A 22,318-nucleotide genomic window follows, 5' to 3' on the forward strand; every position below is an offset into this window, starting at 1 on the left:
AAGCTGGATATGAGTCAGAAGTGTGCTCTTGTTGCCAAGAAAGCCAATGGCATATTGGGCTGTATTAGTAGGAGCACTGCCAGCAGATCAAGGGAAGTGATTATTCCCCTCTATTTGGCACTGGTGAGGCCACACCTGGAGTACTGCATCCAGTTTTGGTCCCCCCACTACAGAAGGGATGTGGACAAATTGGAGAAAGTCCAGCGGAGGGCAGTGAAAATGATTAGGGGGCTGGGACACATGACTTATGAGGAGAGGCTGAGGAAATTGGGCGTATTTAGTCTGCAGAAGAGAAGAGTGAGGGGGGGATTTGATAGCAGCCTTCAACTATCTGAAGGGGGGTTCCAAAGAGGATGGAGCTCAGAAGTTCTCAGTGGTGGCAGATGACAGAACAAGAAGCAATGGTCTCAAGTTGCAGTGGGGGAGGTTTAGGTTGGATATTAGGAAAAACTTTTTCACTAGGAGGGTGGTGAAGCACTGGAATGGGTTACCTAGGGAGATGGTGGAATCTCCTTCCTTGGAGGTTTTTAAGGTCAGGCTTGACAGAGCCCTGGCTGGGATGATTTAGTTGGGGTTGGTCCTGCTTTGAGCAGGGGGTTGGACTAGATGACCTCCTGAGGTTCCTTCCAACCCTGATATTCTATGATTCTACCTCTTTTGGGATGCCCAGTACTGGCAGCCATGAGGACCTCTTCATGGTGATGGCAGAGGCACTGACCTCATAACCATCTTGGCTGCTCCAGCATGCATCCCTAATACTCTAGGACACATCCATGGCTGCTTGCAATGCTGCTCTAGCCACCATCTGGTCCTCTTTTACAATCTCTTTCAGTTCCTCCCTCTTCTCTTATGCTTTTTTGGACAGGAAGGGAGTGACTTTGTCCTGGTGAGAAAGTAATATTCCACAAACAACGCCTGGTAGTTTACAATGCAGAACTGCAACAAGGTGAAGGAATGTGCCTTGCACCCAGAGGTAGTTTTCAGGGTCCTTTTCTTTATGGGCATCCTAGAATTGGGTGTGTATAAAAGTGTTAAAAGCCCTTTGGAGGCATCTGGTTCCTCTATTACACTCATTTAGATGTGGGGACAGAGTGGTTGGTATCCTCCACTGTCCCTTTGCCAGCTCGAGTATGCCCCCATTGATTGATTAGGAGAGAGATTCTGACTGAGGCTGTAGAGCTCAGTAAATCGAAAAACTTGTTGACCTTTTCTTGGATTACTGTGATTTCAACGCCCAGGGTTTCTGTGATTTGAGACAGGAAGTCTTGGAAAGCCCTGCAGTCATTGATTGCTGGTGCTGGTGCCAGTGTCACTATCTCCCTAGGAGATGATCATTCCTTAGGTGGACACAGAGGTTGCCGCTTCTCTTCTGTTGTCACCTGTTGCTGGAGGCCAACATCTGGCTCTGAGTGGGTGGTCTAGCTAAGGATGCCTCTGGGGAGCAGGATCTCTTCCTCTTCCTTGATGTGTGGGAGAGGGACCTGCTCCAGGCTATATGAAATGATGGTTCCCAATACAGCCAACATAGCCAAGGCCGCATGCTGTAAGGTTACTTGCCAGGTTAAGATTGTGCCAGCCCAGTGCTACTCATGTCTTGCTTGGGATGGGGCACGGAACACGTGGCCTCCAGAAAGTCCCTTGTGGCTGTTCTCAGTAGGTCGGGGAGAGGGATTCCTACGCAATGCTGGTGAAAGCAAGTAGGCTGGTGAGGGTGATAAGTAGTACGCGCTTCCTCAAACAGCTGGGTCATAGGATGAAGTGGCACCGGTGCCAGCTGCTGCTTCAGTGCACAGGATCTCTCTGGTTCTTTCGCTAGGGTGTAACTCAGACCCTTGATGGGCTTGGCCACCAGTACCACTGCTGTAGTCAGAACCGAATCAGTAACCTGCCTTCTTTCCTGCACACCGTACCTGCAAATATGCTTGTCTCTTCAGACATGGGATCTTCAGAGAATTTGGAGGCTTTGCCTCAGCAGAGTGATGTTTAGAGTCCTCCTTTTGGGGGGGTGGGGTGCTTGGAGCTGTGCTGAGGTAGCCAGTGCCAAAGCAGTCTGTGTCAGAGATGTCCGCAGCTTCTTCAACGCTGCATTCCCTCAAGATCCAGGAGTATCGTGTCTGGTTGAGGAAGCACTGACTCATTTCTTCTTTGGCTCTGGTCTGCCCATTAGTGTTTCTTCTGGGTCAGAAGTGATCCGCATGGACGGCTCTAGCAGATGTAGCGTACGGCCGTGGACTTGCAAGTCCTCATAAAGAAAGACCAGCATGCCGAGCACTGGCAAGCAGAGCACATGTCCAGGATATGGCTCTATCCCAAGTAGAACAGGCATCGAAACGACGTCTGTCTGTGAGGGGGATTAGGCAATCACAGGGGTCAAGGTTTGATCCCTGATGCCTTAGAGTCTGCCCTAAGGTATGGGAATTGGCAAATAGTGCCTCACCAGGCTGTGCACTGGAGGGGGGCTGCCAAGAAATGTTTTTGGGGTGTGTGAGGGTGTGTTTTTAACATCCAGTTTAAACCAGTGGAGAAGATGAAGTTTTTCACCAAAATTATGAAAAACACATTTTTAAAGCTCTGAAGAAAGTAACAGGTCACATACTCTCTAGGTTCACCTTGCTGCTGGGGCGGTAAGACAGAACCAATAGGGGGTCACGACCCCTCTGCCCCTTATTGCCCTCACATGGGGCACAAGATGATACCGGGCATGTGCGCGGCTGTGAAGAACACTGCTATTCAAAAGACTGAACTCATGCCCATGAGGCACATGGGCATCTACTAGGGGATCCACCCTGATACACACTGAAGAACTTCCACAAGTCCCAAAGATTATTCAAACACACACAACACCTTGCCTCCAAACCACTGTAATTGGTTAACCGCTTTCCTTTCAACCTTTTTATGAATCTGTTGATGCACCTGATTCATCACTACGCCAGTTCTCTTGCATGTTCATTCAGGGCCGCATGGTCGGCATTTAGGGGACACATGCAGGAGATGGAGAAATGGACATATTTTGTCCACATGAAAAACAATTACATGTTCATAGCTTGGAATCCATGTGAGAGCCCAACTCCTGAGGTATGTAGAGGCTCCATTATACACCCAGAACAAAAAACATCATACAGGTGAACCAATTTCACAGCCATTCCTTTTGTCTATTTCCTGGGTGGGGGAAACCGTGACTGACCTTTATGTGTCTGTTCATAGCAGTAGACTGTGCTGCTCGCACCAGACCCTCTAATTCAGCACCACTGAAGTTTTTGGTCTCCACAGACAATTCTTTAATATCTACATCTTCAGACAACAGCTCGTGTTCCCGCATCCTGGCTGTGTGGATATGAAGAATCTGAAGTCGGCCCTTCTCATCTGGTAAACCTGAGAATTGTAAACAGAAAGTGTCAGTCCTTGTCCTCTGCTGTCTCAAAGCAGCAACTTCAGAACAACAGTGTTACTGGCAGCCTCTCCTTACAGCTCCAGCATGCAGGTGATTGCTCCATGAGCAGCCTCCATTCATGTACGTAGAAGAATACTTCACAATGACTTATCAGAGAACCTCAAAAAACATTAATGACATCTCAGCCCCCGTGACTAGGACTTGTGGACATGACCACTTAGTTCGCGGCAAGCGAGGGTGTGAATGTATCCCACACTAGATACCCATGTGCACCCTGCTGCTGTGCACTAAAAGCTCCCTAGTTAATTTACTGCCATTTCAAAGTGTGGTAGATCAAAGCGCGTTACAGAATTCTTCTTGTGCAGCAGCAAAGTCCACACAGACACTTAGCGTGCAGCAAGCTAGTGCAGGGTAGAGTCACATCCCAGCTTGCTGCAAACTAAGTCTAACAAGCCTTTAGTTAGAATTATCCCCCATTTACAGATGGAGAAAATGACACACAAGATTTAAGTGACTTGGTCATGCAGCAAGGCACTGGCAGAGAAGGAACTCCTGTATTCAATTCCTGAATCCCAGCTGCCACATGTCACACATGCAGGCAGGCTGGCCTCATGCATTCCTGCAGCCCAGAGTGAAAGTCATGCATTTGGTGGGGCTATGGGCAAGCAGGGGAGTTTGGGCTATAATTAAGGCTGCAAGGCCTGCAGCAGCAGTTTGGGTGTGGGAGGGGGCTCAGGCTGTGTCAGGGGCTGGGGTGCAGGGCAGCGCTTACCTTATGGGGAGGGCTCCCCAGAAGCAGCCGGCATGTCCCTGCAGCTCCAAGATGGAGGGCCCAGGGGGCTCTGTGTGCTGCCCCTATATGCAGGTCCCAGCCCCGCAGCTCCCATTGGCTGTGGTTCCCAGCCAATAGATGCTGCAGAGCTGGAGCTCGTGGCGGGGGCAGCATGCGGAGCCCCCTGGCCTTCCCTCCCCCTAGGAGCTGCAGGGACATGCCAGCTGCTTCCAGGGAGCTGCGCGGAGCTGGGTAGGGAGCCTGCCAGCTCCTCTAACGGCCCCTGCCACAAACACCAGCAGGGGTCCCAAGCCGCGTACCCTCTAATTTTTTCACCCATGTGCAGAATGAATTTTGTTATGGGCACCAATATAGAGGTGATGTGTCACACATCACCTTCATATTGGTGCACATTCATGTGGTGGGGGTGGGGCCAAGGGGTTCGGAGTGTGGGAGGGGGCTGAGGGCTGGGGCAGAGGGTTGGGGTGCAGGTTCTGTGGTGGGCCGGGGATGAGGGGCTTGGGGTGCAGGCTGTCCCAGGACTACGGCGGGAAGAGAGGACTCCCGCCAGATCTCTCCCCCCACAGCAGGTCCGGGCCAGGACTGGGTTGGGGCCGGGGCACCACTCCCACAGCCACGGCAGGTCCGGGCCAGGCTGGGTTGGGGCTGGGGGAGGGGCGCCTCTCTCCCGGCTGCAGCAGGTCCAGGCCGGGCGAGAGGCATCTCTCCCCACTGCAACCCTGAGTGCCTGCGCGGCACTTAATAGGCGGCTGTGCGGCCGTGCAGCTTAGAGGGAACTTAGGTTCCAGGCCATGTGCCGCCCCCGCCAGCACCCACGGCCCAAGTTTTAGTCAGGGGTATATAGTACAAGTCACGGACAGGTCACGGGCCGTGAATTTTTGTTCACTGCCCGTGATCTGTCCATGACTTTTACTAAAAATACCCGTGACTAAAACAAAGCCTTAGCTATAATTCATCCTGGTGGCTACAGTGGCACCTGCTAACCAGGAAGACAGGGGGCCTCTCCACCTTCTCTCTGGCTGTTCTCTACCATTTGTTAAGGTTCCTGCCTGCCTATACCTGCTCCCAAGGGAATCAGTTGTCAATCCAATGCCTTTCACCAGCACTAAAACGACACTTTTGAAAAGCAATATCTATGATTGTATGTAAATATACAAGCTAATTATATAATTTACATGTTTCAGAGTGGCAGCCCTGTTAGTCTGTATCAGCAAAAAGAACAGGAGTACTTGTGGCACCTTAGAGACTAACAAATTTATTTGAGCATAAGCTTTCATGGGCTAAAACCCACTTCATCGGTCTCTATGGTGCCACAAGTACTCCTCGTTCTTTTTGATAATTTACATAAAATGTCCCACATGGAGCTGCACCAAACTTTGCAGTTATGCACTGTAGCGATAGGCTATTGCCCGCTTACCAATCTCCATTTTCACCTCCAATCTGCCAGGTCGCAACAGGGCCTCATCAATCAGGTCTGGTCTGTTGGTCATTCCTAAGAACAAAGGTGAAGCCAAACGAAGCATTAGCTGAGACTAAGTTTCTAACTATCACCTGTATGTTCAATACAGCCTTATAAAGTCAAGGAGAAGATTTTGAGAGAGAAAATAAAGAGGACTACTTAAAAAAATCGCAGCACTTTTGGAGGTCTGTGTAATGTCATGTGGGTTGTCAGCAGCCAGGATTGAACCTAGCACCTCTGGAGCTAAACACGAGTTCCAATTCCTGAATTACAAGACCCAGCTCAGTTAGCCAAGGCTGTAGCAGACTCACCAATCTCTGTCTGCCAGGTACCACTGGAGGGGGACAGAGCACCACACTGACTGGGTTACCCCACAAGACTGAACACGGGAACCCACAAGGCTCTCTGATATCTTGGATCACCCCAAATGGAGGCCTTTAAGAGCAAGGAAAACTAAAGCAAGCTGACATAACTAAAGAATTATTAGAGAACCGATTAAAGGGATATTCAAAAGTACCACAACACTAGTGCTGACGGCTAAGTTGGCAGAGGCGCTATGGTATGAATAGGCACTTCAGACTTAATGCCCCTATCACTCTTGGTCTCTCCGAGCTTATGAGGGTTGAGGCACACTGGTGGAGAAAGGCAGGGAAGCTCCCAGTGCCCCCGTCTGGCCTGTACCTGTCCTGAGGATAGAGAGCTTTGTCAGGACTAAATTCCTGACCGCCGCTGAAATCCTCAGATTTCAAATGTTGAAGCCAAATATTTCGTTCCCACTCTGCCAAGACAGCCCCACCCCAATTGTTTGTCATTTTATAGTGTCTGAGTCACTAAGTCTCTCCTTTTAAGCATTGGGTTCTCAATCTTTATTCCATTGCTCTTCATACTTTGAGATTCCTGTCAATACAAGTTTTTTCTTCTTGTGCATTTTATCTCAAAATACAGAAACAAAATTTCTTCCCCTTTCTTACTAAGACCAGCAATTGGAGTCTCTTACATTACACCACAGTTTTCCTTGGACAAAAAGCCGCAATTCTGGGCATAGCTCATTTGAATAAGTCCAGTTTTTGTTTCCAGAATGCCTTACAGCAGCCCAACTGGAGTTATTTGTCATTGCGGCCTTAGTGGGAGGGGATTTTGCAGCTTCTGTTAGAGCTAGCACAGTGGGAGGGGAGGTGGATAACACACATTTCCAAACCAAGGTATCCTGCCTGACCTGCGCTTTTAGAAACCGCGGCATCACGCGTGAGGTTTTCATACCAATGACCAGGATGTTATTTAGCTGTTCCACCCCATCGATTTTAGACAGCAGCTGGTTAACGACGGTATCATGGACCCCAGTGCTGCCCATCATGCTCCCTCTCTGCTTGCAGATGGCATCAATTTCATCGAAGATTATGATGTGGAGACCACTGTTTGCCCCAAGCTATTGGAAAGAAATAATATAAGAATGCCCAAAGTTATCAATGAAATTGACCAGACAAAATGGCTAATATTCTACCCTTTCTTGGCTCCTGTTGGTGAGAGAACACTGAGGCATTGGCATGTTTTTATCAGTGATCCCTACAAAATGCTGTGGCAGACACCCTGTAGGTCAAGTTCTTATCATTCCATTGCCTGGTCTACACTAGGATTTAAAGGAGGGATAACGTTAGCTAACGTGCTACCTCATTTTAGGTCTATATGAGGTCATGTGTTAAACTTAAGGCTCCCCCTTGGCTTTAACTTGACCAATTTGGCACATGTTAAATCCAGCATGTGCCTTGTCTACATGAGAATTTTAAAATTTGTAAGCACATGTTAACATAACTCATTTAAGTAATAGTCTGAACAAGGCCCTGGATACCAGGAGGCCTTTAAGACGAGTAAACATTTTTGTCACAGAAAGGAAGGTTACACCTTATAGCTTACAGTAATACCCTGCATCTTACAGTAAGTGGAGTTGCAAATGTGTGCTCCCCATCTGTATTCCATTATGGGTGTGCATGTGCTCTGCACATCTGAGACCAGAAGATTCTTGCTAGAAGATGCGCCTGCTAGCAAGAATCTTCCAGTCTCAGTCGCATAAAGTGAGTGCATGAGCACCAATGCTGGAATACACTGTGGAAGAAATGAACTCCACTCTCAGGTTGGAAGCAACAAAATCAGAGACAGCTTTATTTAGGACATGCAATTGCAAGGGAAGAACACAGCACTTAAATGGCTGCACTTAAACCCTCTCTTCTTTCCCTGCTTCCACAACACACAGGGACCATCAGTCAAAGAAGAAGGGACCACTGTGATCAACAAGAATAACCTTTTGATTTAAAAATTGCCAGCGATGAAGAAACCACTATGACCCAAATGGTTAATTACCTGCACTGATAAAAATCTGTACATTACTTCTAGTCTGAATTCGTCTCATTTCAACTTGCAGTCCTTGGATTTTGTTATACCATTGTCTGGTCTCTAAGGTGACTTGATTACAGTGTATAAGTACCTTCACAGGGAGAGTATAACACGTATAAAAGGACAAGTGTAACAGAAAAATTTCTGTTCCTCAGGTAGGTATTTATAGACTTTGGTCATGTCATTGCTTACCCTTCTCTTTGTTAAGATAAATAGATTAAGCTCCTTAAGACTAACATTATAAGGCAGGTTTTCCGATCCTTTCATCATTTTCGTGGTTCTGCTCTGAACCCTCTCCAATTTATCAACATCCTTTTTGAACTGTGGACACCAGAACTGGATTCCAGCAGCGAACACAGGCGCCAAATACAGAGGGAATAGAACCTCCCTATTCCTACTCAATATTCCCATTTATGCATCCCAGGATCGCATTCACCTTTTTGGGCACTGCTCATGTTCAGCTGGTTATTTTGGGAAGTTCAATGGCCTGTGCTATCCAGGAGGCCAGTCTAGATGACCACAATGGTCCCTTCTGGACTTGGAATCTATGAGTTATCCACCAGGACCCCGCAAGACCTTTTCAGAATCACTGATTCCCAAGATAGTAGCTCCCATTCTGTAAGTAGGGTCTGTATTCTGAGTTCCTAGATGTATTTGACTTTTACATTTGGGGAGTGGTGATAAGAGAAACAGTGATGTGGGGTGGGGAGGGGGAGAATGGGAGGGAGCCCCACGTACGTGGCAGAGGGGAAAACGTGGGACACACACAGCCTTGCGGGGGGTGGGGATTGGGCACGCAGAGCCCCAGCGTGGGGTTGGGTGGAGTTACAGAGAGGCTGGCACACAGGGAACTCATGGGGCAACAGAAGGATGAAAGGAGCCCCTGGAGCGTGCAATGCGCTCGGCCTATAGAAGCTAGGATGTGTGCAACACCCTACGGTAGATGAGGCCTATAAACCGTTTGTTTCACATGACACTGTCCCCAATTACCTCTTCCTAAGCACATTTTTAAAGGAGAATATTAATTCAAACCAACTTGGCCAAACTCTAAATACACAATAAATACCTCAAACTAACCCTCAATCGCTCAAATATCCACCAGACGCCAGTGGGAGAGAATAAGGCACCATCTTTTTTCTGCCCATATTTACACTGTCAAGCCATTTTCTCCCCTCCAAAATCCTGCTTCAAAAGACAATCTTGTGTGTCTAGCACGGAGCTGGAGACAATGTGAATCATATGAGTGAATACGCTGTCGTGCTGGCAATCTGCCCCCAGCACAAGTCATTACAATTGTGACCTTTCCAAGACTTTCCTAATCTCGTAACTTGTCATCAGGACCCACCTCCTCCAGCCAGCATAAGGTCTATTTTAACAGGTGTGTACCTCCAAGGAGAAAGAGCTCACAGATACCAATTTTATAGCAATAAACTGGAGAGGAAGGGACTTGCAGGGACTCAAATTAACACTCTCCTGATACCCCTACAGCTGTAGCTGATCAGTATATTTTTAGAGGAAAATACAAATCCTTATAAACTTCAAATTCTGCCTCGCCTTCAGCAAAGGATCTTGTCAAAATCACAGGGTACGTCTTCACTTACATCCGGGTCCGGATGTAAGCAATCGATTTTCTGAGTTCGATTTATCGCGTCTGGTTAAGACGCGATAAATCGATCCCGGATCGATCCCGGAAGTGCCCCGGATCGATCCCGGAAGTGCTCGTCTTCGACGCTGGTACTCCAGCTCGGCGAGCGGAGTACGCAGCATCGACGGGGGAGCCTTCCTGCCGCATCTGGACCGCGGTAACGTCGGACTAAGGTACTTCGAATTCAGCTACGTTATTAACGTAGCTGAATTTGCGTACCTTAGTCCGAAGTGGGGGGGTTAGTGTAGACCAGCCCACAGAGATGACACTTTTCCTGTAGCAGGCACAAACTACCAAGAGTCGCCTCTAACAGGCTATTTCTGCTGCATCGCACATAAACAGTATTTAGACTTTTAAGCTATGGCTGGCTATTAAAAACTGCCTTCCGTGGTGGCTGTACAGAAAATTTAACAGGTACAGAAAAAGTTAACTCATCCCCTTGTCCCCTGTATCCACTCCCCATCCTAATGGGGCAATTCAATTTACCAACATTAGTTTTGCATTATTGTCCTGCTTGCTAGCCAGGTTTTTTGGTGGGAAAATTAGTGACAGATGAAGGTATCATACAATCTTGGACAAAGAATATGAGAGCCCAAACTTCAATGGTGCAGCATATTGAGGGGAAATGTGAATTTGAGGCATTTATGTCTTTATCCTGTGACTGCTGAAGTCAGTGGCAAAGCTCCCACCAACTTCAAAGGGTCTGAGAGCAAAATTTGGGACCCATTTCCTTGCTCTTGATGCTGTCTGAAGCAGATACCAGACGGCATGAAACAAAACAGTCATGAAAAATATGATGCAAAACCAGTACAAAAAACCCCACAAGAATACTTCCAAACGCTCCCACATTTACCAGGAGCTGCCAATAACATCCTAACTGAGCGTGACCACAAAACGTGGGACAGAGAAGCTGCTTTTACTTGTCCAAGAGTAATCTTGTCCTATCACTACTCCAGTTTGAGTGCTATCTAACCCCAACCTACTCTAGCATCTCCTCTCACCATAGGATCCAATGTTGACAGCTCTTACAGATAGGGTGACAAGGTGTCTGGTTATCAACCGGAACACCCGGTTGAAAAGGGATCCTGGCGACTCTGGTTAGCACTGCTGACTGTGCCATTTACTGTCCGGTTGGCAACACCATGCAGCAGGGCTAAGGCAGGCTCCCCGCTAGCCTCCACACCGCGCAGCTCCGGGGAAGCAGCCGGCATGTCCCCCCTCCAGCTCCTACGCACAGGGGCAGCCCCTGCCCCAAGTGCTGCCCCCGCAGCTCCCATTAGCCAGGAACTGTGGCCAATGGGAGCTGCGGGGATGGCGCCTGCAGACCGGGCAGAGCCACCTGGCCGCACCTCCACATAGGAGCAGGAAGGGGAACATGCCGCTACTTTTGGGAGCTGCTTCAGGTAAGTGCCATCCGAAGCCTGCAGCCCTGACCCTCTCCTGGGCCCCAACCCCCTGCCCCAGCCCTGATCCCCCTCCCGCCCTCTGAACCCCTCAGCCCCAACCCAGGGCCCCCTCCTGCACCCAAAATCCCTCATCCCCAGCCCCACATTGAAGCCTGCACACCCAACCAGAGCCCTCACCTCCCCTGCCCCCCAATCCCCTGCCCCAGCCCAGAGCCCCCTCCTGCACCCTGAACCCCTCATTTCTGGCCCCACCCGAGAACCTGCACCCCCAGCCCAGAGCCCATACCTCCTCCCACACCCCAAACCCCTGCCTTAGCCTGGAGCCCAGTCCCATATTCTGAACCCCTTGGCTCCACCCCCCAAGCCTGGAGCCCCCACCCCCAGCCGGAGCCCCCACCCCGCACCCCAGCCAGTCTGGTGAAAATAAGCAAGTAAGTGAGGGTGGGGAGAGCAAGCCACAGAGGGAAGGGGGATGGAGTGAGCGGGGGGCAGGCCTTACCTGAGCCCCGGAGAAGGGGCGGGGCAAGGGCAGGGTCTCAGAGAAGGGGCGGGGCAAGGGTGTTCGGTTTTGTGCGAGTAGAAAGTTGGCAACCCTACTTACAGATTAAATCATGCCTCAGCGTATAAGTGAAACTGCAGTACTTTTAGGGTACAGAGATAGCCTGGAAGGGACAGAATGGGGATAGTTTTATTGTTAATAGGGGAAACTATTGCCATTCAGATTCACAAAGTTCCTCTCAGGAGTAGTAACACCACATGCTGATCAGTGAGTCAGTCTCTCAATGCACAGGGTAATAATCTTCCAATTAGTCCTAGATTCCAAGACCAGAAGGGACTATTGTGATCATCCAGTCTGACCTGCATAACACAGACCATAGGAAGTCCACAAAATAATTCCTAAAACAGATATTTTAGACAAACATCCAATCTTGATTTCAAAACACTCAATGATGGACAATCCAACATGACCCTTGTTAAGTTGTTCCATTGATTAATTATAATCATTTCAAAAAATTATGCCTTATTTCCACTCTGAATTTGTCTAGCTTCAACTTCCAGCCATTAGATCATGTTAAATCTTTCTCTGATAGCCTGAAGAGCCCTTTGCCATATATATTTGTTCCCCATGTAGGCACTTACAGATTGTAATCAAATCACCCCTGAACCTTCTCTTTGTTAAATAGGTTGAGTTCCTTGTGTCTATCACTGTACAGCAGGTTTTCTAATCCTTTAATCATTCTCTTCTCCAAATGCTCTCCAATTTGTCAACATCCTTCTTGAATTACGGACACCAGAACTGGACACAATATTCCAGCAGCGGTCACACCAGTGCCACATAGCGAGGTAAAATAACCTCTCTACTCCTACTTGAGATTCATCTGTGTATGCATCCAAGGATCACATCATCCCTTTTGGCCACAGCTTCACACTGGGAGGTAATGCTCAGCTGAATGTCTACCATGACCCCCAAATCTTTTTCAGAATCACTGTTTCCCAGGATAGAGTCTCCCATCCTGTAAGTAAAGCCTACAGTCTTTGTTCCGACGGCAGAAATGGACATTTATATTAAAACACGTTGTGAGCTTCCACAAGCTCGCCAAGCAATCAGACTGCTCTGTATCAGTGACCTGCCCTTAATTATATATCACTCCCCCAATTTGTGTGTCACCTGCAAACTTTATCTGTGATGATTTTATGTTTTCTTCCATGTTATTAATTAAAATGCTAAATAGCCAAGAACCAATCCCAGGGGGGAAAGGAGGGGGAAGGAGGGCACTAGAAACACTCCCGTTCGATGATCATTCCCTGTTTACAACTACACTTTGAGACCTATCAGTTAGCCAACTTTTAATCCATTTCATGTGTGCCATGTTAATCTTATATCTTTGTAGTATTTTAATCAAAATGTCATGCAGTACCAAGTCAAATGCCTTATAAAAGTTCAAGTATATTACATTCACACTATTAACTTTATCAACCACACTTGTAATCTCATCAAAAAAAAGAAATCAAGTTAGTTTAACAGGGTTTATTTTTCATAAATCCATGTTGATTGGCATTAATTATATTACCCTCCTTTAGTTCTCTATTAATCAAGTCCCTTATCAACCACTCCATTATCTTACCCGTTTACCCTTTTTAAATATTGGCACAACATTAGCTTTCTTCCAGGCTTCTGGAACTTCCCTGGTGTTCCAAGACTTATTGAAAAGTAAACCTTCAGTCATTCTTCATACATTGGCATATTGACTTTGCTACTTATTTATTTTTGCATTACCCTCCTTTGCTCCTCTTCTGCATCAGCAAAGAGCTTGCGGATGTTGGCCTCAGACTCTCCTACATATTTGTTGAGGATTTCTGGACCGTTGACCACCTTTGGTTCTCTGGCATTCAGCATCTTGCCGATCTGTCTAGCCATCAGTGTTTTACCACAGCCTGGCGGTCCATATAGCAGGATGCCTTTCACGTGCTTGCAGCCTAGGAAAAAAGGAAGCATAAGAAGCAGGGTAACTGAAAGGTATAAAAAAGTAACTGTTAATGGGAAACGGAAGTTTTCGTGTGAGCATAACCCTGAGCCGGTCAAGGCCGTTGCATTTACCTATGCAGTTTGAATAGGAGCAGGGAGAAGAGAAAATGTGTTGCTAAAAGTGGCTCCTATACCTGACACACTGGGCCTTTCCTTGTTCTGATTCTGGAAACTCTTTTAATAGATTAATCTATTTTTAAGGGCCGTAGGGACCATTAAATCCTCTAGCCTGACTTCCTGCATAACGCAGGCCAGAGAATTTCACACAGCAATTCCTGCATCAAGCCCAGAACTTTTGGTTGAGTTACTGGTTTTTTTTCTTCTTCTTGATTTAGACTTCAGCTGATGGAGAATCCAAAACGTCCCAGGGGAAGTTGATCTAGTGGTTATTGTCTTAATTTTTAGTTTGAATTTGTCCACCTTTAGATTTCAGCCTTTGTGTGCTAGATTAAAAAGCCTTCTACTTTCCTTCTCCCCAGGTACGTATTTCAAGTCACCATTTAATCTTCTTTTGGATGAATTACAGTGAGCTTCTTAAAATTTCTCTAACCCGTGAGGCATGTTGCTCAAATGAGTCCAGTTTACCATGTGATCCTGATTGCTCGTACAACTGACTGATCATTTACCAGTCATAGAATATATATCATAGAATATCAGGGCTGGAAGGGACCTCAGGAGGTCATCTAGTCCAACCCCCTGCTCAAAGCAGGACCAATCCCCCAGTTTGTGTCATCTGTAAACTTTACTAGCAATGATTAGATATTTTCACACTATGCATAATTAGACTGTGGAACACACTGCCACAAGATATCACTCAGGCCAAGAACTTGGTGAGATTCGAAAGAGGGGTTGGACATTTCTATGGATACCAACACTATCCAGTGTTATAGCTAACAGTAATTTCTGGAAGGAATATAAAACTAATGCTTCAGAACTCAAGCCCTCTATTAGGTGTTAGGTTTAGGCAGATTATCCTACATCTACATACTACAGAGTTTCTTGCACCTTCCTCTGAAGCATCTGGCGAAGGCCACATTCTGAGTCAAGGCACTAGATGGCCCACAGGTCTGATCCAGTCTAACTATTCCTATGTTCTTTCACATCACTGATAACGATATTTAACAGCATTGGGCCAAGAGCACATCCATGCAGGCTCCCAGTAGAAACAGCACTGGATCCATCTAATTTGACTGCCTACATAGCACAGGCCAGAGAATTTCACTCAGTGACTCCTGCATCAAGCCCAGAACTTATGGTGAGCCTAGAATACAGAGTTTAGAAAGCCAACCACTCCACATTTGAAGATAGTTGGTTCAAACCTAGCTAATGACCCATATGAGAGGAAAATATGTATGCAATAAGCTACTATGATGATCGGTGGCAGTATAAATCCTAAGGCAAGTAAATAAAGATAGGCCATCTGGTCAAAATAAAACTATAAACTTTTATATACAAATATGGAAAGTTTAAAAGTAAAAATAGATGAACTAGAGTGCCTTGCAATGGAAGACCATGATATCATATCCATTATGGAAAGATGGCGCAATTAAAAAAATACATCTATGGGACACTGTAATACCTGGCTATAGACTAGAATGAAGAAGTTGGGGATGAATGTTGGATTGAAAAAGATTCTCCAGAACAGTGAGATAAACATTCTGAGTGTTGGGACCCACCCAGCTAAACCAGGACAGATACAAATACCAAGTTGCAGAAATATTCATAAGGCTATACATACCGCCTCGAAACAAAGAAAAGGAAATTGACTGCAAAATGTCAAGAGAGATCAGATAGGCAGCATTGTCTAAAAAAAATGATGATAATGGAGTTCAACTACCCCCAGATAAACTGGCCAAATGGGACAAAGGGGGGAGGGATAGCTCAGTGGTTTGAGCATCGGCCCGCTAAACCCAGGGTTGTGAGTTCAATCCTTGAGGGGGCCATTTAGGGAACTGGGGTAAAAATCTCTCTGGGGATTGGTCCTGCTTTGAGCAAAGGGTTGGACTAGATGGCCTCCTGAGATCCCTTCCAACCCTGATATTCTATGATTCTATGAAAGCTAACAGAAGCAACAGTGTGAAACTTTAAATGATTGCTTAGAACAGCTAGTTCTAGAGCACACAAGGGAAGAGGCTTAAACAACACACACAAGTTAATTCAAGAATTAACTGGAGCTGAACCACTAAATAAGAGCAACCACAAGAGAATCAGGTTCAGCATATGCAGGGATGTCTTAAGGCAGGGGCAAACAGGCCACATGCCCAGGGCCCCCGCAGAAAGGAGACCACAGCAGTGATGTGTGAAAAAATATTTTATCCAGGCTCTGATGAATACTAAGTCCGAAGTGCTTCAGGAAATTGAATTTGCAGATGTCATTTGTGACTTTGCTGCTCTCAAATCTAGAAAGTGATGCTTTTAAACCAGCAAAATATATATACATTTTCTTCTATTACCCCTATGTTGTGTTTTGGTTCACAATAAAATTTTAAAGACAATAATTACTATTTATTTTCTACTGTAATATAATACGGGCGCCAAATTTGCAGGGCCCTGCGAAGTCATTAAGATGGCCCTGCCTAGGGAGATTCGATGTGCCATAAACTGATCGACCCTGAACATTAAAGGAAGATTTCATTACATTAGGCGGCTTCTCAAAAAGGCCCTAAAGGAAGAAGTAAAATCCTTAGATGTAGCATGGCTGCAACTTATGAAAACAAGAACAATCTTAGCAGCACAGATATAGCTGAATAAAATTGGTACCAGACAGGCAAGAAATAAACCAAAGTAGCTTATACAGCAAGAAAGTTATTTGTTTAAGCCCAAAAGAGATCTTTCAAAGTGAGGAATTTTAACCCTAACAACACAACTGAGTGTCTTTTTGTCATCCAAGAAAGCTGAACTACTACAGGATCAATAGGAAGAATTAACCAATCCCCACTATGAACACAAAACAGGACACACTATTACTGGATACATACAAACACATTTAATGCAACATTTATGGATACGATTTTACATGCACAAGCAAGTCCCACGGCTTCCCACAGTAATCCTAAACCAGCACTCCAACGAAGACGCAGGAGTTCAGGGGCTCAGATGGTATGGTGATGCATTCAGTGTCAAAACACAAAAATCTTAGCTAGCTATTCCAGTCACTGTAATTGAAAATTAAACCTACAGCAGCTCCACCATACCCAGCACTGTGAAAAACTACACATGTACTGCAAGAGCCCTAATTTTCAGCTGATGATGACAAACGGGGGAGCAAAGATAAAGACTCACACAAACGGATTTAAAACAGCAGAATGCACCTTTATTAACCGTAATATTAAAGACAGGCACTGACACTCTCCAAACTACCAGGCATTAAGTAGCTCCAGCGAAGGGTTAAATGGCCTCACACCATAAAACCAAGGAATGAAGGAGCCTTCCTTGGCTAAACCCCTGCCATTCAATTTGTGATTTAGTCCACTACTGAATTTCACTACCCTCCCCATATGCGGGAAGATGGGGCACAAACAATCGGGAGCTCAGAATGGGCAGACTTAAGAAGGCCTCCCACCTCACAGGCTAACAGAATCCCTTACAGCCCCTAACCCATACTTGGACACCAGCTGCATTGGACATGTATTGCTCCCCACACCTTCCCTACCCTTCTCTAGCCTGAAAACAGTGCTCCTGTCTCATCCTTATTATCCCCATCCACCGGGTCTCCAAGACCCTCGGGATAGGTCTACACAGCAGCTAGACTCCCACGGCTGGCCCATGTCAGCCAACTCTGGCTCGAGCTGCACGGCTGTTTCATTGCTGTGTAGACTTCCGAGCTTGGGCGGGAGCCTAAGCTACGAGAGCCTCTCACTTCTAAGGGTCCTAGAGCCCGGAAGTCTACACAGCAATGAAACAGCCCCGCAGCCTGAGTCCTGCAAGCCTGACTCAACTGCCAAGGGCCAGTGCCGGGTGTTTAGTTGCTGTGTAGACATACACTCAAAGGAAAGAGGAAAAACCCCACCGGACACCTTGCCAATCTTGCCCAGCAGAAGAAAGTTCTTTCTGGACCCCATAAGACAATTGGGTTAGACTGACAGCAAGCGTGGAATCCCAGCTATGACACCCCCACCACCTATTGACAGGGAAGCTTTCAGCAGCAAGAATGGCTGCTGTGAGCTTGGGAATGCTTGAATACATGGATTCACTGGAGCCAGCTCCACTCCATGCACCCCATCCCCCACTCACTCATGATCCCACACAAACATTCTGGGCAGGGGGAGAGTAAATGGGGGTAGAGGGGGTCGACTGATGCTGGAAATCTAACCTTGATGAATGAACTAAGTTAATTTGCTTTGTATTCCCAGTGGAAAATTGGGAGGCCAGAACTACTTGGGAAAATTGGTACTGATATACTTGAACACGTTTCAGAACTATGTTTGATTCCCAGTAGATTAGATCAGTCTAAAAACATATTTAGAAACCTTTGAGTGTTTAATTGTTCTGTGGAGAAAAAGCCATTAGTCACTGGAACCAGTTCAGTGCCAGATATAGCTAACTACATAGATCATGTTTATTTTCAGAGATTAGTTTCCTTTTATCCATGTTGACTTTCTGCTTTATTGTTAGATTATTTTTTCTAGTGTAAACCCCATATTAAAACTCTTGCAGCATTTAACATACTGGTTAATAGAGAAGTACGGTGGTCATCTTTTTAAGGTGCCAAACTGGCGCACACAGGATCTGAGTTCGATTTCTAGTGCTGCCACAAACTGAGCAATCTTGGGCAAGTTATGTTAATTTCAATTTGAATAAATGTGCATTGCAAGGCATTGTCCTTGATCTGTGTTCGTTTGTTTCCCCACTGTGTTTTTCTTGCTGCTGTCTTATGTTTTCATGTTGTGCCTATATAACACAGTGAATACAAAATTCTGCAGCTTCAAAAGAGAAGAATACCAAAACGAAGAGTATCCAGCCCTCTCAAGCAACCTCAGAAAACTACAGTTCAATTTTGTTACACATAGCAACAAAACAAATTTTCTGGGCTGAGAAAACAATGAAACTGTTTTGCCACAACAAAGATGTTATCAAGAAAGCTGGGTTCAGAAAAAACAAAAGACTGGTACCATTTTACACAGGAACCAACAAGGCAATGATAAATTACAAGTGATTCCTGTCCAATTAGTGTCAGGAGAGGAACTGTTAATACATTTGTGGGAGAATATGATCTCCTGTGTAGCCAAGAAGTATGAGTCAGGATTTGGATGATGAATGATGCTTCGAAGGGGAATCCCAAGCACACTTAGATGGCTCCACTGTGCTCAGAGCTGAGGAAGGCAAACAAAAGGCTCCTGGCAAGTCAGGGCACGTGTACACAAACAAATTTGAGAGTTTCTTGCAACAGCTGTATTGAATGCTTACATTTTTATGTAGAATACCTGCAAAAAGGGGCATGACGAGAGGAGACAAGCTTCTCGGACTGGCCAAGTTCTTTCTCTTCGGACCAATTCAGTTTCTGTAAGGTTGTCATTTTACGTGCTTTTTGTAGCGCTTTTAGGGACATCTGGAGTTTTGAGCCCAGTCCCACCTATCATCATCATACTTGCTACAAACCTGTCACATGTTTTTAGATCTGGGTTGATGATTTCTCTTCTGCAGCTATAAGGAAGGGAAACCTCTTGTTCCCCGTGAAATTTATACATAAGGGTCACCTCACCCTTTGTGACAGGGATAATGGCATTGGGTGTGGGGGGGGGGGGAAATACATCAAAAAGGAATTTTACTTGCCCATAGCTGGAGTTCTGAGAAAATACTACAAAGGCTATTCTCTATGGAAAATCAAGAGCCAAAACCTACCCAGGGACTCCAACAGGTTTGCAGGAGAGTTAGTTTGGGGTGGCGGGATATCAGACAGCTGCTCAGCAAGGGGTGCAGTTTCCCCCTCTCTCTAAGCAACCACAGACAGTTCACTTTTCATACGACTCGTTTGACATTGGTTGAATCAGGGAAATAGGAAAGATCAGAGCTCCTGAGCTGCCACTTGGCAGCATTAGTTTAGTCATGTGGGATTTATAGGCATGTCTCCCTTGTAAAGGGCCAACCGCACAGAGAGCAGTTCAGAGGGAAAAAGTGAAGTCTCTAGGCACAGGGATGGCGCATGGAATGTTATTTATATTTTCATGGTACCTAGGTACCCCAGTCAAGGACCAGGGTCCTTTTATGCTAGGCTCTGTACAAACACACACCAAAGAGCTGCAATCTAAGTATACAACAAGAGACAACAGATAGCTACGGACAGACTGGGGAGCACAAGGAAACAATAAGACAATGCTGGTCAGCATGACAGGCCATGGTCTCAGCACACCAGCTGCATAGCCACTGTCAAGCTTTACATCACAGACCATGGCCACTTACCACTATTGCAGAGGGGAAGGGGTGGCAGGTTCCAATACACAATACTCCATCTCGAGACAACTAGAAAGCTATCTATTGAGCATTATGAGCCCAGGACCAGGAAGTACTTAGTCCTGCTTGAGGTCCCTTCCAGTTCTATGATTCTAAGTGTTGGAGTCCCAGCTCCAACACTAACTCCTTCTGTGGCCTTGGCAAGTCACTTCACATTTCTGCCTCTGCTTTCGCCATCTGACAATTGAGGACTTTAGTAATCATCTGCACTTCACAGGGATGTTTGTGTTGCTGAATCATACTATGTGAGTGCTAAATTCTCTCCCTATTAAGTGAGAACATTTCTTCTGGAAGCCAAAGCAATGAATTCCTTTCAAACAGAAATGCTACGTGCTGTTACAATCAGAAGATTTTCTTGCACAACTACAGCTACACCTGGCCAAAATTTAAAAACATTTAAAACAAACAGGCCCTGGTTAAAATAGACAGGTGATGACAGACTACAAATGTTATGTTTAAATCACAACTCAGTTCCACACACAAAGCAGGAGTTTTGATTAAGTTTTATCTCCATTTTGCAATTTATCCAGATCAGACCAGTGTGGCCAAATGTCAACACTATTAAGCAGATCTTATAAACTCAAATTATTCTCTGACCAAGCATTTCTAACTGGCTAGGCTTAGCATCAGGACTACCACTAAATCGAAGGTCATTCATGTAATGGATACTGGATTATCATGCGATTTAATTACCTATTCAGACTAACAATATGCATGCCATGGGGAACTGCAAAGCAGGAGAGGAAAACAAGGAAACTACACAGGTAATGAAGTTGGGGGAAACTGATGACGAAGATCCAAAAGGACAATGGCAGCGCCACCACTGTAATGGCACTGTGATAGAAATCATAAATTGAGACTCAAGCCAGAATGACATAGCCAAAATAAGACTAAGTTTAATAACCATGTATTTACCTCTTCTCAAAAGATCAACACAAAATTGCCTTAGCGGGTAAGGGGCTTTTCTACTTGGTGGCGTAATTCCTCCTTGAATTAAAATCAAAGAATTCTGGTATGAGATTACCATTCAGGTGCACCTATATGAAAACTACAGCGGCACACAATGTACCGGGTCTTGTATACAATGGGAAAAAGATGACATATATATTAATCTTCAAACAGGTTAGTGTATGATTAGGGTTCCAAGACTTTACCTGCCATACAGAAAAGATTTTCCATTAACACACGAAAATCTCCCCTTCCACTCCCACGTAAGCTTTCCATTATTCCTGCCTAGATCCACTGCCTCCAGTTGACCCCTATATACGATTTAAATGCTACTGACATGAAGTTAAACTGAAGGGATTTGCTTCTGCTGCTTCCTCAGAAAGTAGGAACATGCACAGGGCTAGATCTTAAGCAGCCAGCAGAGGTTTTAATTTAAATGGACCCTGCAGAACAGACTGTTTGACATAACAAATCACAGATTTCTCCAAACAGTTCTTATTAGGCCTCTGTTAATTTTCTCCCTCCCTTCACCATTATCCACTGCGTGGCCATGATTTTTTTTTAAATGCATGTATCTTGCATACAGAAGGCACTGACTAGATTTATGGCACTGACAGAACATTTATCAGTTTCCTTCTGATGGAATGTGATAAAACTGAAAATAAATCAGCCCGAAGTATGAGCTCCCAAAACACACACACACACACACACACACACACACACACACACAGTGCCTTCGGCTACATGATCAAAACACATGGCCCCAAATGGGACTGTGATAGCAAATTCAGAGTTGATAGGAAACAGCCTAATCTCAGGCTTTTAATAATCATTGCATCATCAAGAGATAGAGATTGCCCTCATCTTTTAACAGCTTAATAATAAAAATGCAGCCAGAGAGCTAATTTAAGATTAAAGTAATATCACTGGATGGCTTCCAGATCACAGGGTCTTATATTTATCCGTGTACATTTCATATCTCAACTGGGTGTTAACACCATGGCCTTCCCCAGCCATTTTCTGCAATCTTTAGAATGAAGCTAGATGCTTGTTTAGTCTAAACTGCAGTGTCTATAAATAGGACGCACACTTTTTAAATAGGTGAACACAAACGTATTACAAAACAAATACTGATATCAAGGAGCCACCAAGTGCTCAGGACATCATCGATGTAACAGACCCACTGGCTGTCCACACAAATCAGCCAAGGGTCCCTTTGGGGAAAAAGGAACAGTCCTTCCAATCATTACGGCTTCTGGCAGCGCAAGAACCCTCCTCAGTTCAAAAAACTGGGTATATATTCCTTTTCCC

The 22,318-nt window shown here is 45.7% G+C and overlaps 1 protein-coding gene across 1 annotated transcript in view; it reads right to left on the reverse strand.

The window, feature by feature from the left end:
• The window catches only part of NSF (N-ethylmaleimide sensitive factor, vesicle fusing ATPase), a 174,202-nt gene that overhangs the window by 71,183 nt on the left and 80,701 nt on the right, over window positions 1-22,318 (reverse strand). The window contains exons 9-12 of the mRNA XM_065422448.1: window positions 13,361-13,560; window positions 6,904-7,069; window positions 5,602-5,676; window positions 3,185-3,372 (exon numbers count right to left, since the gene is read on the reverse strand). Of these exons, the coding sequence (XP_065278520.1) occupies window positions 3,185-3,372; window positions 5,602-5,676; window positions 6,904-7,069; window positions 13,361-13,560 (629 nt within the window). The remainder of the gene's footprint in view (window positions 1-3,184; window positions 3,373-5,601; window positions 5,677-6,903; window positions 7,070-13,360; window positions 13,561-22,318) is intronic.

Source organism: Emys orbicularis, chromosome 25 (genome assembly GCF_028017835.1).
Source record: "Emys orbicularis isolate rEmyOrb1 chromosome 25, rEmyOrb1.hap1, whole genome shotgun sequence".
In the NCBI taxonomy this organism is placed as follows: Eukaryota; Metazoa; Chordata; order Testudines; family Emydidae; genus Emys; species Emys orbicularis.